Source organism: Kogia breviceps, chromosome 10 (assembly GCF_026419965.1).
Source record: "Kogia breviceps isolate mKogBre1 chromosome 10, mKogBre1 haplotype 1, whole genome shotgun sequence".
Taxonomy (NCBI): Eukaryota; Metazoa; Chordata; class Mammalia; order Artiodactyla; family Physeteridae; genus Kogia; species Kogia breviceps.
This window is the reverse complement of record NC_081319.1, coordinates 74,672,412-74,684,876: the sequence shown is the minus strand read 5'-3', so window position 1 is coordinate 74,684,876 and position 12,465 is coordinate 74,672,412. Positions and strand designations below refer to the sequence as shown.

General features: G+C 41.3%; 2 protein-coding genes across 24 annotated transcripts in view; both read right to left on the bottom strand.

The window, feature by feature from the left end:
- The window catches only part of LOC131764184 (adenylate cyclase type 10-like), a 45,528-nt gene extending 38,464 nt beyond the window's left edge, over positions 1-7,064 (bottom strand). For both annotated transcript variants that reach the window (XM_067006183.1, XM_067006184.1), the window contains exons 1-4: positions 6,896-7,064; positions 5,869-5,973; positions 3,285-3,323; positions 2,443-2,586 (exon numbers count right to left, since the gene is read on the bottom strand). In XM_067006183.1, the coding sequence (XP_066862284.1) occupies positions 2,443-2,586; positions 3,285-3,323; positions 5,869-5,973; positions 6,896-7,052 (445 nt within the window). In that variant the 5' untranslated portion in view covers positions 7,053-7,064. The remainder of the gene's footprint in view (positions 1-2,442; positions 2,587-3,284; positions 3,324-5,868; positions 5,974-6,895) is intronic.
- Positions 7,065-8,069: 1,005 nt separating this feature from the next.
- NFYA (nuclear transcription factor Y subunit alpha) overlaps positions 8,070-12,465 on the bottom strand; it is a 26,151-nt gene continuing 21,755 nt past the window's right edge. For all 22 annotated transcript variants that reach the window (XM_067006174.1, XM_067006176.1, XM_059075207.2 and 19 more), the window contains one exon: positions 8,070-10,675. In XM_067006174.1, the coding sequence (XP_066862275.1) occupies positions 10,622-10,675 (54 nt within the window). In that variant the 3' untranslated portion in view covers positions 8,070-10,621. The remainder of the gene's footprint in view (positions 10,676-12,465) is intronic.

The window sequence follows — 12,465 nt, the reverse complement described above, 5'->3', positions numbered from 1 at the left end:
AAGAGGAAAAAAATTCCTGTCAATCTAGAATTCCATACCCAGGGAAAATACCTTTCAAAAACAGAGGTGAAATAAAGATTTTTTTTCAGACACACAAAAGCTAAACTAACCCATCTCCAGCAAACCTACACTATGAGAAACGTTAAAGGAAGTTCTACAAACAGACAATAATAAATGTTGACTAGGACATGGAGAAATTGGAACCTTTACACATTGCTAGTGGAAATGTAAAATGGTACAACCACTTTGGAAAAAAGATAAGCAATTTCTCAAAAAGTTAAACATGCATCTACTGTTATGACTCAGCACTTTCACTCCTAGGTATTTAACCAAGAGAAATAAATGCATAAGTCTACACAAAGAATTGTATACAGATGTTCATAGCAGCCTTATTTGTAATAGCCCAAAATTGACAATAATCCTATTGTAGATCAAAAAGTGTATAAATAACCCTAGTCAGAGAACTAAGATCCTACAAGCTGGCCAAAAAAAGAAAAAAGCAATGATAGAAAGATCTGTGGCTGCTTAGGGATGGGGAGGGGAGTAGTGGGATGGAGAGTTTATAAAGGGGCACAGGAAACTTTAGTGAGTGTTGAATATGTTCATTATCTTGATTGTGGTGATGGTTTCAAAAGTATATAAATATGTCTATAGGGCTTCCTTGGTGGCGCAGTGGTTTAGAGTCCGCCTGCCGAGGCGGGGGACGTGGGTTCGTGCCCCAGTCCGGGAAGATCTCACATGCAGCGGAGCGGCTGGGCCCGTGAGCCATGGCCACTGAGCCTGCGCGTCCGGAGCCTGTGCTCCGCAGCGGGAGAGGCCACAGCAGTGAGAGGCCCACATACCGCAAATAAATAAATAAAATTTTTAAAAAAGTATATAAATATGTCTATGTACAGTATCAATTATGAATTATCTATCAACAAAACAAAAACCAGAAGAACAAAAAAAGGATGGTAGGATAGGAGAGATGCCATACAACTCACAATATGATTCTTCACTTCTGTTCCTCAAAATACAAATGAACAGCTAAAGCCAACTTTTGCCCTAACTTCAGAAACCCCTTGAGGTTTCTGGACTCCTGTGAAGCAGTTTTTTGTATAGAGCTTCGCCTTCAATCCTGACTCTGTTGAAACTATGGCCTCTGTGTACAGCTTTTAAATTTCTATGGCATTATATTTTTGATAATGTAATACAGTAACATAATTAAAAAACGAAACTATATAAAGAATATACATTGAAGTATTGATTCCACCTATATACCTATTTACACTATTTTCCCCCAATAGGTAACTTTTATTAGTTTCTTATATATCTTTCCAGTGTTTCTTTATACAAATATAAACAAATAAGAAAAATTCTTATTTTTCCTCCTTACTCAAAAGGTAGCATACTAAACACAGTGCTCTGCATCTTGCTTTTTCCCATCTATATTTTGGAGATATTGCTATATCAAAACAACTTTTTTTAAAGTGGCAGAGAATCTCATTGGGTAGACCTATTATTGTTTATTTAACCAGTCTCCTACAGATAATTTTCAACATTTTATCACAATCTATATTGCAATCAATAATCTTATACATATGATATTTTATAAATACTCAGGTATACCTATGGGATAAACGCTGGGGTTGAAGGATAAATGTTAGGATTGTTGGGTTGAAGAATAAATGCATTTGTAATCTTGGTAGAGAGATTCCTGAATCACCCTCCATGGAAGTTGTACCACTGTTGACTCCCACCAGCACTGTGTGAGAAGGCTTCTTCCTCACAACCTTATCAACAGTGTGTTCAGCATCTGAATTTTTCCCTATCTATAGGTAAGAAATGATCTCAATTGGTACTTTCAATTGGCATTTTTCTTATTATGAAGTTGGCCAGTTTTTCACAAGTTACAAGGGATGATTTCTTTGCTTATGTGTTATTTATTCATGTTCTTTGCTCATTTTTCTGTTAGAATGGTAGTCTTTTCTTGATTTCTAGTTTTTTTTTTTTTTTTTTTTTTAATATTTATTTATTTATTTTTCCTGTGTTGGATCTTCGTTTCTGTGGGAGGGCTTTCTCTAGTTGTGGCAAGCGGGGGCCATTCTTCATCGCGGTGTGCCGGCCTTTCACTATCGCGGCCTCTCTTGTTGCGGAGCACAAGCTCCAGACGCACAGGCTCAGTAATTGTGGCTCACGGGCCTAGTTGCTCCGCGGCATGTGAGATCTTCCCAGACCAGGGCTCGAACCCTTGTCCCCTGCATTAGCAGGCAGATTCTCAACCACTGCGCCACCAGGGAAGCCCTCTAGGTGTTTTTTCTATGTTAGGAAAACTCACCCTTTGTCTACTTGATATAAGTTGCAAATATTTTTTTCCAGGTTGTCATTTATCTTTTGAATTGTTTATACTGTTTTTGTTTTTTGTTTTTTTTTCCAACTGATCACTCTTTTAGTAGCTAATACCTATCTTTAGCTGCAGGTCCTGGCCTTCTCTGGTATGGTAGATCCCAAATTTCTCCTGTATCTCCAGACTGCATTTTGCCACCAGGGTAATGATGTCACTCAGCTGATCCTGTTCCACTGTCCAGAGTGCCAGGAGCACATTCCCTGTAGAGACACAAGATAGGCTGACAGAGATCAAACATCTGGATTCACTTGCCAGAGCAAAGCCCCCAATAATGCAGAAGGTATCATGCAAGGTGTCAGACAAGTTTTTTTGGCCCTATACATCATGCTAGGTTAAAGTATGGCCTTAGATCCTTAAAACTATTCAGCACATAAAAACATAACTAAGTAGAAGCTGAAATGTTCCTAAAACCTAGGGCTATTTTTGGTACTCTTCTCTCCATCAGTATACTAACAGATCTAAGAGGTTCACAAAGTGTAGGTTTACATTCAAGTTGAATTTTAAGTGGTTTCTTTGAGTTTAAATGAAAAGATAGGCCAACTCTATGGCATATAGCTGTTAATGATCCTGAGTTTTCCAGAGAGGAGACAAGCTAGACTTCTTTCCTACTTAGCTTCTGCTATTAATGACCAACTTTCTCATTAGCTTTCTCATGAATGCTTTATAGGCACTTATTTTCCTGTCATTCAATGTGAACAAAATGTAAAGTACTTGGGAGCTTAATATGGACAAGGCTTTTCCATTAGACTAGGAGATCATCTGAGGCAGAGACTGTGTCTTCCTCATCTTTGTTTCCCCAGGGCCCAGCACATACTAAATAATCAAACAAAGCTGAATAAACAAACATGCCAAATTCCACCTACAGTGCTTTAAATATTCAGAAAAAAAAGAAAAATACCTGTGATATTTAGGATATCCCCTCCAAAACAGAGCACATCTGAAATCAAGTAAGGGAGAGAGAGGAAAATGAGTCAAAATCAGAGACATGCCAGATTAATATATGATGAAAAGAGTAGCCTACAGAGTTTTTCCTCTTATCTTTTCTGGTCAATTTATTCACTCCAAGGCTTAGACTCCATCTTCCTTTCCCCTAGCTTCTCCTCAAATCTGTCTGTTCCTATATCCATCTTCTCTAAAATGGAAGAAAAGTCCTCCTGTTATTGTCAAAGCCATCCCCCTATTCGTGCTCTGCATCCTAGTCCCTCTCACCCTCCCAAGAACTTCACTCCTTTCCTTATCTTCTCTCTACTCCATCGTTCCCATTAATATCTTTTTTTTAAAAGAAAACAAAACACAACAAAATTAACCCACCTAGTCTTGACTCTGCCTTCTTCTCTAGTTACTAGCTCAATTTTTGTTACATTCCCAGCAAAACAATTCTGAAAAGAGCTGATAATATACAAGTTTCTCCTCCTGTCAAATTCATGCTTAATTTTTTTCCTCTACCATTCTCTTCTCAGTTTATGCCAATCTGACTTCCATTTCCACCACTTCACTAAAATGATCAAAATCATCACAACATTCATTTTGCTAAATTCAGTATTTTTCAGACATCACTATATTTGACACTTCATTTTCAACCCAGCTAGAATGGCCCTCTTCTTCTAGAGACACTACCTCCCCTTTGGCTTCAGAAATACCACAGAATCCTACCTGACTGACTGCTTTATAGTCTCTTTTGTAGGTTTTTTCTTCCTAATCATAATCCTCCCCTGGAGTTCCTTAAGCCTCAGTCTTAGGCTCTTTCTCTTCATTTACACTCTCCCCACGTGGACTCAATCAGTTCTTTTAAGTAATATCTTTATGCCATCAATTCACTTTTCATCTCTAACAGATCTATTCTCTGAGCTCCAGGCTCAATCATACCTACTAACTTCATTTCTCCAGTTGACTGACTTATTAACATCTTAAACTCAATATATTTAAAACAGAACCCTTGATTTTTCTCTCAAAGCCATCTTTCCCATCTTGATAAGTGACATCACCATAAATTCAGTTATGAAAGGCAAAAAACTTGAGAGTCCCTTTCCTCACCACTTCCCACTGAAATCCAACACATTAGAAAATCCTGTCTGCTGAAATGCAAAATATATTTCAATTCATTTCATCTCTATACAGCTCCCTTCATTGCATATACCTAGACCAATGGTTTCAACTTTTACTGCACACTGAAATCAACTATGAAACTTTAAACATCCTTATTCCTGGGGCAAACCCAAGACATTCTGATTTAACTGGGGTGAAGCCTAGACCTCAGGATTTTTAAAAGCTTCCTAAGTGGTTATCTAATGTGCTGTCAAGGTTGAGAATCACTAACCTAGATGAAATTTCCATCATCTCTCCACAGCTCCTCCAAATGCCTCTTCCAGCTTTCATTCTTACCACCTACCCTCCATCAGATCCCAATAATACAATCTCCATGAGGGCAGACACTGTGTCTTTCTTATTTTTCCATGTATTTCTAGTACCCAGAAGCTCCTGGTGTTATAATACACACATGCTACATAATTTCTATTTCTTTCATCTAAACTTGATAAGATCAATTGAAAGACTTTTAATTTTATTTTTAAATTAAAAAAAAAGTTTTGGCAGTGCCGCTTGGCTTACAGGATCTTAGTTTGAACCCCGGCCCAGGGATTAAACCCCGGCCCTGGCATTGGAAGTGCAGAGTCCTAACCACTGGAACGTCAGGGAATTCCCAAAAGATTTTTTCTACTTGTTCCTCAGGGGTAAGGGGTGAGTCACATAGCCACTTTATGTGGCTAAAGAAGATGCCACAAAGTAATCATTCTGGTAAATCTCAGAATATGGACATAACAGGATACTGTCAGTACAAGAAGGGAATGTTATATTAGTACTAAAGGGTATAGGGCCAGAGTAATTTCTGTTAGGTAGACCTAACTAGACTGAAAACTCCTAGAAGAATAGATTTTTGCACTCCCTGCAACTATTACAGTGTTATGTCACAGAGTAGGTCCTCAAAACATGTTTACTGTACAAATGAAAAGGTTTTGCTTTTGTTTTTTTTTCCCTCAGATTAGGCAAATATCCACAAGCTTAGTATTGATACATGGCAGAAAATAAAACACTCAGTCCTACTTCACAGGATCAAAATGCAGTAATACAGTGGGAAGGTGTTCTGTAAATTATATCTGATATACACACGAGACACATTATATTATTGTTAGAAGACACAACCTGAGGAATACTTTATTTTGAAATAAAACACAAACATGCAAAGTAAAACCCAGCATTTTTTTCCCCCCTTTCTGAACACCGAGTCAACAGGATGTGTGACTCGGTAGAATGGCAGATACAGGCAAAGATCTAGCTCGTCAGAGGCAACCTGAAGAAATAAAGGATGAGTGACCCTAAAGGGATGTCACTTTAGTATGTTTTAAAGTGCCCCCGAGCCCCCTTCTGTTACAAACCCTCAAGAGTCCATCACCACACCTCCTTGCTCCCCTACAATGGTCACTCACGCTCCACGATGTCACTAATGTAATAACTGAAGATGTGGGCCAGTGTGTCCATGTCATGTTCCGACTTGCAGCTCAGGCTGAACCTGTCCATTAATGCTGTAAACCCTGACCAACAAAGCAAAAATTACTATGTTAGCTGCAAATCCTAAACTTACAGGCTCTATTCCCTCCACACATCAGGCCAGTGGAACGGAAGCAGACCTTTTCAAGATGAGTAATTATCCTTTAACATGGTTTTACTTAGCAAGTACTCAGGGCCAGGCTGGCTGCTGCTGCCTCTGGGAGTCCACAGGGCCACCCTCCCCATGTTTCTAGAAGCTGCAGATGGTGAAGATTCACCCACAAGTGCCCTTTTCATTGGAATCCAGCTACTGCTTTCCCATCATACTCTCTTAAGGCTCCCTGGCCAAGGGAACCTGTAGGATTCCCCTCTCCCCACCCACGTGAGGGATAGAGAAACCACTGACAAGGAGAATGGATGAAAGCTTTATGGAGAACTCATATGGTGAGCTCCTCCGAGGACAGGCACCCGAATCACTCATCTTCATATCCGTGTCACATAAACTCCACAAATACCTGTTAAATGAACGACTCTCATAGGAGCTGCTAGGTCTCAACTCCTAGAACAATGGCGGGCCCCTACTTATGGACCCAAATAAGGAAATAACTAAACAAATAAAATCACTTGATGAAGCAGAATGCTTATTGGAAAATGCTCGGGTCTGGGGAAAAACTTGGGTCCAAAGCCTGCCATATGGCACCGAAAAAGTCCTTTCCCCTTTCTGAGTCTCAATTTCATCATCGCTGAAGTGAACTCCAGGGCTACGACAGGTCGTCCGAAAAAGCGTCCTCCTGCTCGGAAAATGACCCTCAGGTTCCGGCGGAGGCGGCGAGAGTGCAATGAAACCGTGCCTTTAGCTCGTCCCGGGGCCAGGCCCGTAACCGCCGCGGCCCCTACCAGCTGTGGCCCAACGGCCGCCCCCTCCGGCAGGTCAGGAGAGCGACGCACCCCTCCCCTCGCCCTCACCCGTCACGTGGACGCCAAGGAGGACGCCCTGAGCCGTGGCAAGTTCGTGTTCCGATCCCCGGGGCTTCCTGAAGACCAGCAGGTCTGGAAGCAGCGCCGCCAGCCGGGCCTCTACTGGCCACAGAGGCGGCGCCGCCACCCTCTTGCCGCTCGCCATAGCGGCAGCGGCAGCGGCGAAATTTTTCGCCGAAAGACCTGAAACAGCGTTCCTCCGCGTAGTAGCCAATCCGCAACGACGGCCCTGACGAGTCCCTCCCGCCAACCAATCAGTGAGGGCTTCCTTGGGGCCCCGCCCACCTGTTTCCATCGCTTTTGCGCTCTCTCTGGATTACGGGGGTGGAGGGGCGGAAGCAGGGCAGGGCGGCGCGTTCGAAGGAGCAAAGCCTGACGTTTTAAAAATCTCTTTCAAACGTGAAGTTGCTTTTGCGATAAAACTGATCACCTGGGATAAATATCAATAGGGTGGTCTTTTCCTCATATCAGTTTCTAAGGACAAGTTCCATTGGCATCTGACTAAAGCAAACTCAGGATGGTTTTTAAATTTCGCACCGTTAGACTAAGGCCGTTTAACACAGGAAGTCTTTCTCCTTGTTAGGGAACTTATTCCACTTCTGTTGTCTGCCAGGACAGGTCATTTGGTCTCATGGGAGTACTCCCCCTGAGCCCTTTTTCTCACACTTCCGTGTGGTAATGGCCCAGTTGAGGCTGCCGGTCTGTGGCTCGGATTTGTGAACACAAAGCAATAAAAGGACGAGCATGTTGTGGGTTTTTAACAATGAGAAATGCATCTATGTTTTTCTGCATGAATAAAAGAAATCTAAAAATTACATCTTTACTATCTTTAGTTCTACAAACATATAACAATGCTGTTTTGTTGGTAACTAAAGGGCTAATTTTACTCATAGAATTAATTCATCGTGTTTTCATGAACACTTACAGTGGGAAGGCCAAATGTATGATCAGTCCACAGGCGACAGAAAATATTTCCTCAGTAGGGTGGGAGGGCCAAAAGGGAAGGTAAAGAGATCAAGGGGAGACAGCTGAAAGGCTGGACACTCTCAAGTTTGACACACTGCCCACAGAGCTTACATGTGTGTTTACAAAGTTCACAATATCAGCATTATAAACACAACCCAGAACCCAGGGCATGTAGACTCCTCAAAATTCAAGACACTTTTAAAGCATTTTATAAATTTATTTTAAAAAATAACAATTGAAATGACATCAATGATCAATCACCTGTGCTCCCCCTACAGCTGAGGGAAAAAACCTTCTGTATAGTTGAGTCCCAAAGGAAAACCAAGACATTACTATCAGGCACCCATTAGCCAGAAAAATGCTGTTGGTCCAGTGGTATAGACACTGACATGTTCAATGTACCAGTGCAATTAAAATATATATTTACAATTATCCTGCAAAAAAAAAAAGCACTCAAGAAGTGAAATAACTATGCATTAAACCAATTATTCACTCATCCATTCACTCTTTTTGCATCTATGAAGCCATCACTACAGTCACAAGGACAAATGAATAAAAGAACTTCTAGTAACAAAAAAATCCAAACCTCACTCCCACTTTGTGGGTTATTATGTGCTAAAATGACCACAATAAAAGGGCCATGAGCTACCTGACATGGCAATGACAAAATGACAACTGAAGCATTTCAAATAAAACCAAACTCAAAATCGTGAAAAAAAAATCCGCAACAATATGAGGTTGGTATTACTATGTACAAACTTACAGACACAAATAAATAGCATTTTAGAACTTGTTGGCTTAAGTACTAGAAATTAGGTCTGAGGAATTTCTTTCTGAACTCTGCATCTTGAAGGTTCCTAAACAAGCCAAAGGATATAAACTCTTCATTGTTTTTAGTAATCTATCATCTGAAGAACTTGGGGCTTACTGAATAAAGTTAACACCTGAAACTCACATAAAGAGCCAGAAGTTTCTAGTGAGCCCACAGATCAACCCCGCCTAACATCTGCAAGCCAGGATAGATGACTAGAGTCAAGGGACAGGGAGATACTTCACTTCCTGCTTTCTTTGCATAGCTCTGTACCTCTATTTTGTACCATTACAGTGATTTCCCTTTGTGATGTTTTCTTTAGAGGGTTTAATTTCTTTTCCCTCTTAATACAGCTAGAGTGAAATCAAAGAAAGAGCCAATCTCTATTCTTGGTATTTAAATCAAACCCAAATGTTCTTCAAAAGGATTATGTTTTCCTTCTTTGTTTCCAAGAAAACAGCAACTCTTCTGAAATATCATCTTAGTTCTCCCAGGGTTCCGTGTCTAGAAAAGAAACAGATTACTGAGGCACAACCCACTCTGGGAGTTGTGGCCCTGTTCCTGACCCTGCAGGAATCTCTATTTCCAGTCCGCAGTTTATCTCCAGAACATGGATGCAATGTGAAAACCTTTCCACACAATGCCTATGGAGAAAAGGGGAAACAAACGGAAACTGGCACCAAAGAATCAGCTGCCATGGGAAGAATGAGAATGTTCGCTCTCCAGGGCCAGCACAAAGAGCAGGAGTGAAGCCAACATACACCTCAAGCTCTAGCAGGCAACCTGGACTATGTCCAGGATAGCTCGATTGAACAGTGCTTTCCAGAATTTGTCAAGGACCAAATCTGACTTTTCCCTTTCCGTGCTTGTTAAAAAGTTATAGTATAAATGTAAATTATTCTCTTCATCTTAATGATCCATCCCAGGCATCCATCCACTGGTGAATCGTGCTATGACGACACGAGAGTATATATACTACCCTTTGTCCTTCTAGACTGAAACAAACACGAACCTTTCTATTCCCCAAATGCTGTCACAAAGCCTGTGATTGAAAATCTCTAGTTCTGCTGTTAAGGAGTTACTACAAATGTTCTCAGCACCTCAGCACAGAAGTTCTATAATTTTGTTCTCCACTTAGAAAAGGCAGTGTCAAGGTCCACTACACTCTAAATTGTCTTAAATGTAACCACAGCAAGAACTATAGTCCATATGACCTGTCGACAGACAAGCAGACCACAACTTGTCAAAGCGAAGAGATTCAGCTATATTTTTAGTGCTTGAGTCTTTTATCAGTCTATCCCCAGTGTTAGCTTTTTTTTGGGCTGGAGTCCAAAAATACCAACCTATCATCTGGGTAGAAGGGATTCTTATTATTACCACAGATTAGATGAATGTATCTCAGAGAATTTATTGTTTCCATATCATGAGATGAAGCTTCCTTGCCTGGAAACCATCTCTGAATACAAAGTGTCCATTAGTCAGCCTGAGATCCCCCATCAGAGGGATGGGTGCTGTTTGGAATCCATGGGAAGGAGTGGGCTGCAGCTTCCCTGACTGCAGTTTAAGTTGAGAAGGTCGTTCTCCTCTGCTGAGATGGCTGGCTGGCATTACCAGTCAACATTAAGTGCTAGGTGTGGTACTGCTGGGCTGGCATGGGTCCCCTGCATCATCCCAATCCATGAAATGTCAATGTCACCAACAGTCTGAAATAAGTCCTGACTGAAAGGGTGAGACAAAGGCTTGCAACTTCAATTTGCCAGACATCCTTGCAATTATAATACTGAGCCACTTATTAAAAACTAAGTGGTTTCTGTCCTGTAGAAAAGGGCAGAATGTAATCGTCAGTGTCCCATTGGAAGAGTTGATCAGTTTCCTTGGAACAGTGGGAAACAGTGCGAGGAACATGACCTTAATCGGTACCATCACATGGCCTGGGGTTAGGACACTCGGATGATCTGTGTCATAGCCTCTTCATCTGCTTGATTTGGATCCTACAAAGAAAGCATAACAATTAAAGTCCTTTGCAAAAGAACTGGGAACTCATGGCCCTCACTACTTATCACCAACGGAAATACACAAACTTTTAAGTAAACCAAAGGCTTGTGATGTATCTAAGTCTGCACACACAGATTGAAACGCAGCTCCATTAGGAAAGAAGAGATAATACACCTTATTCTTAAAAAGATTCCAAGTCTGGCCTGGCATTCCATTACTAAACACTCCAGAGTTGAGAGTACCTCTCTTTTTAAGCTCCTATGCTGTGCTCTATGCTTAAGGATTAAGGGTCCTTAGGTGGCTAAGAAAAAGACCCAGAGAAAACAAGTCATGTTGTATATTTTCTGATCATCATATTTAAATACTGAGCACTTAGCAGGGAATGCTGGAATTTACTTATTTACTTTAATGCACTCATTTTGTAGATAAACCTGAAGCCTGGATGGGGAAAGTGACTTGCCTGGACTAGAGTCAAAAAGTTAGTGAGGAGCCCAGCAAGAACTAACTCCTAAATCTCTTGGCTCTGATTTAATCTTCTTTCCATTAAACTCTGCCTGTCTGCCTTTTACAAAAACCCTGTAGTGTTAAGACAAAGATCAGTCCTTGGGAGTTCCTTGGTGGTCCAGTGGCTAGGATGTGGTGCTTTCACTGCCATGGCCTGCGTTCAATCCCTGGTCGGGGAACTAAGATCCTGTAAGCCGTGCAGTGTGGCAAAAAAAAAGGGGGGAGGGGATCAGTCCTTGGAAGGTTTTTGCAACACTCCACAGTAACCACTTTTAGTTCCTCCACACCAACACTCTGAAGCCTCACCTGGTGCGATCCAAGAAAAAGCTGAAACATTTCTGGAGGTGGTAGGACCAGAGGCTGGGTCTTGATCAGTGAGCATGAACAATAACCAGCCTCTCCTGAGCTCTCACCATGCACTAAGCACTGTGCTAAACGGGTGCCTAATGTAACTTACTGCATGAAATCCCAACATTCCTATAAAGTATCAACAGCATCCCACTTTACTGGTGAAGAAAGCGAGGCTAAGTAACTTACAGAAATAGTTTGAGATCTGCTGCAGAAAGCAGTGAGCAACTAGCATGCATCCTTGAGCACGGGACTGACATGATTAAGAAAGCACCATCTTATAAAGACAGATTTGACAGTAGTGCAGGTGGGATGTGATGGGTATACAGAATAAAGCATCAGTAAATGGGAGGAAGCCATTAATTCAACAAACATTTACTGAGTGCTTGTTCTTAAATGGGCACCATGCTAAGTACAATAGAGAACAACAATCCTCAACTTTCTACACAGCTTACAGTCTAGTGAAGGAGACAACTACTGCACGATCACACAAATAAAACAATATGATTATTATCAATATTGCACTCAAAAGAAAAGGAAGATGTGAGAAAACAATGGGGTAGAAGAGACCTCTGGATATGGCCTCTCAGATTTAAACCAAGACCTAAAAGAAGGAGATAGCCAAGCAAAAGGATGGCGTGAAAAGCTTTACAGACCAGCTATTTTGAAGACAAAGGTTCCTGAACACTATAGCAAGAGCATAAAGACCAAGCAGCAGGAGGAAATAAAGCCAGAAGTGGGCAGGAGCTAGATCATGCAGGGCCTTGCTGGCCATGGTAAGAACTCTGTATTTTAGACTAAGTGCAAATGGAAAAGGGTGGGAGTAGAAGGGATTTAAGCAGGATGGTGATATGATAGGATACATGTTTAGAAAGATCACACTAAGATGTGGAGAGTGAACTAGAGGGGCACAAGAGGGGAAGAAGGGAGACTA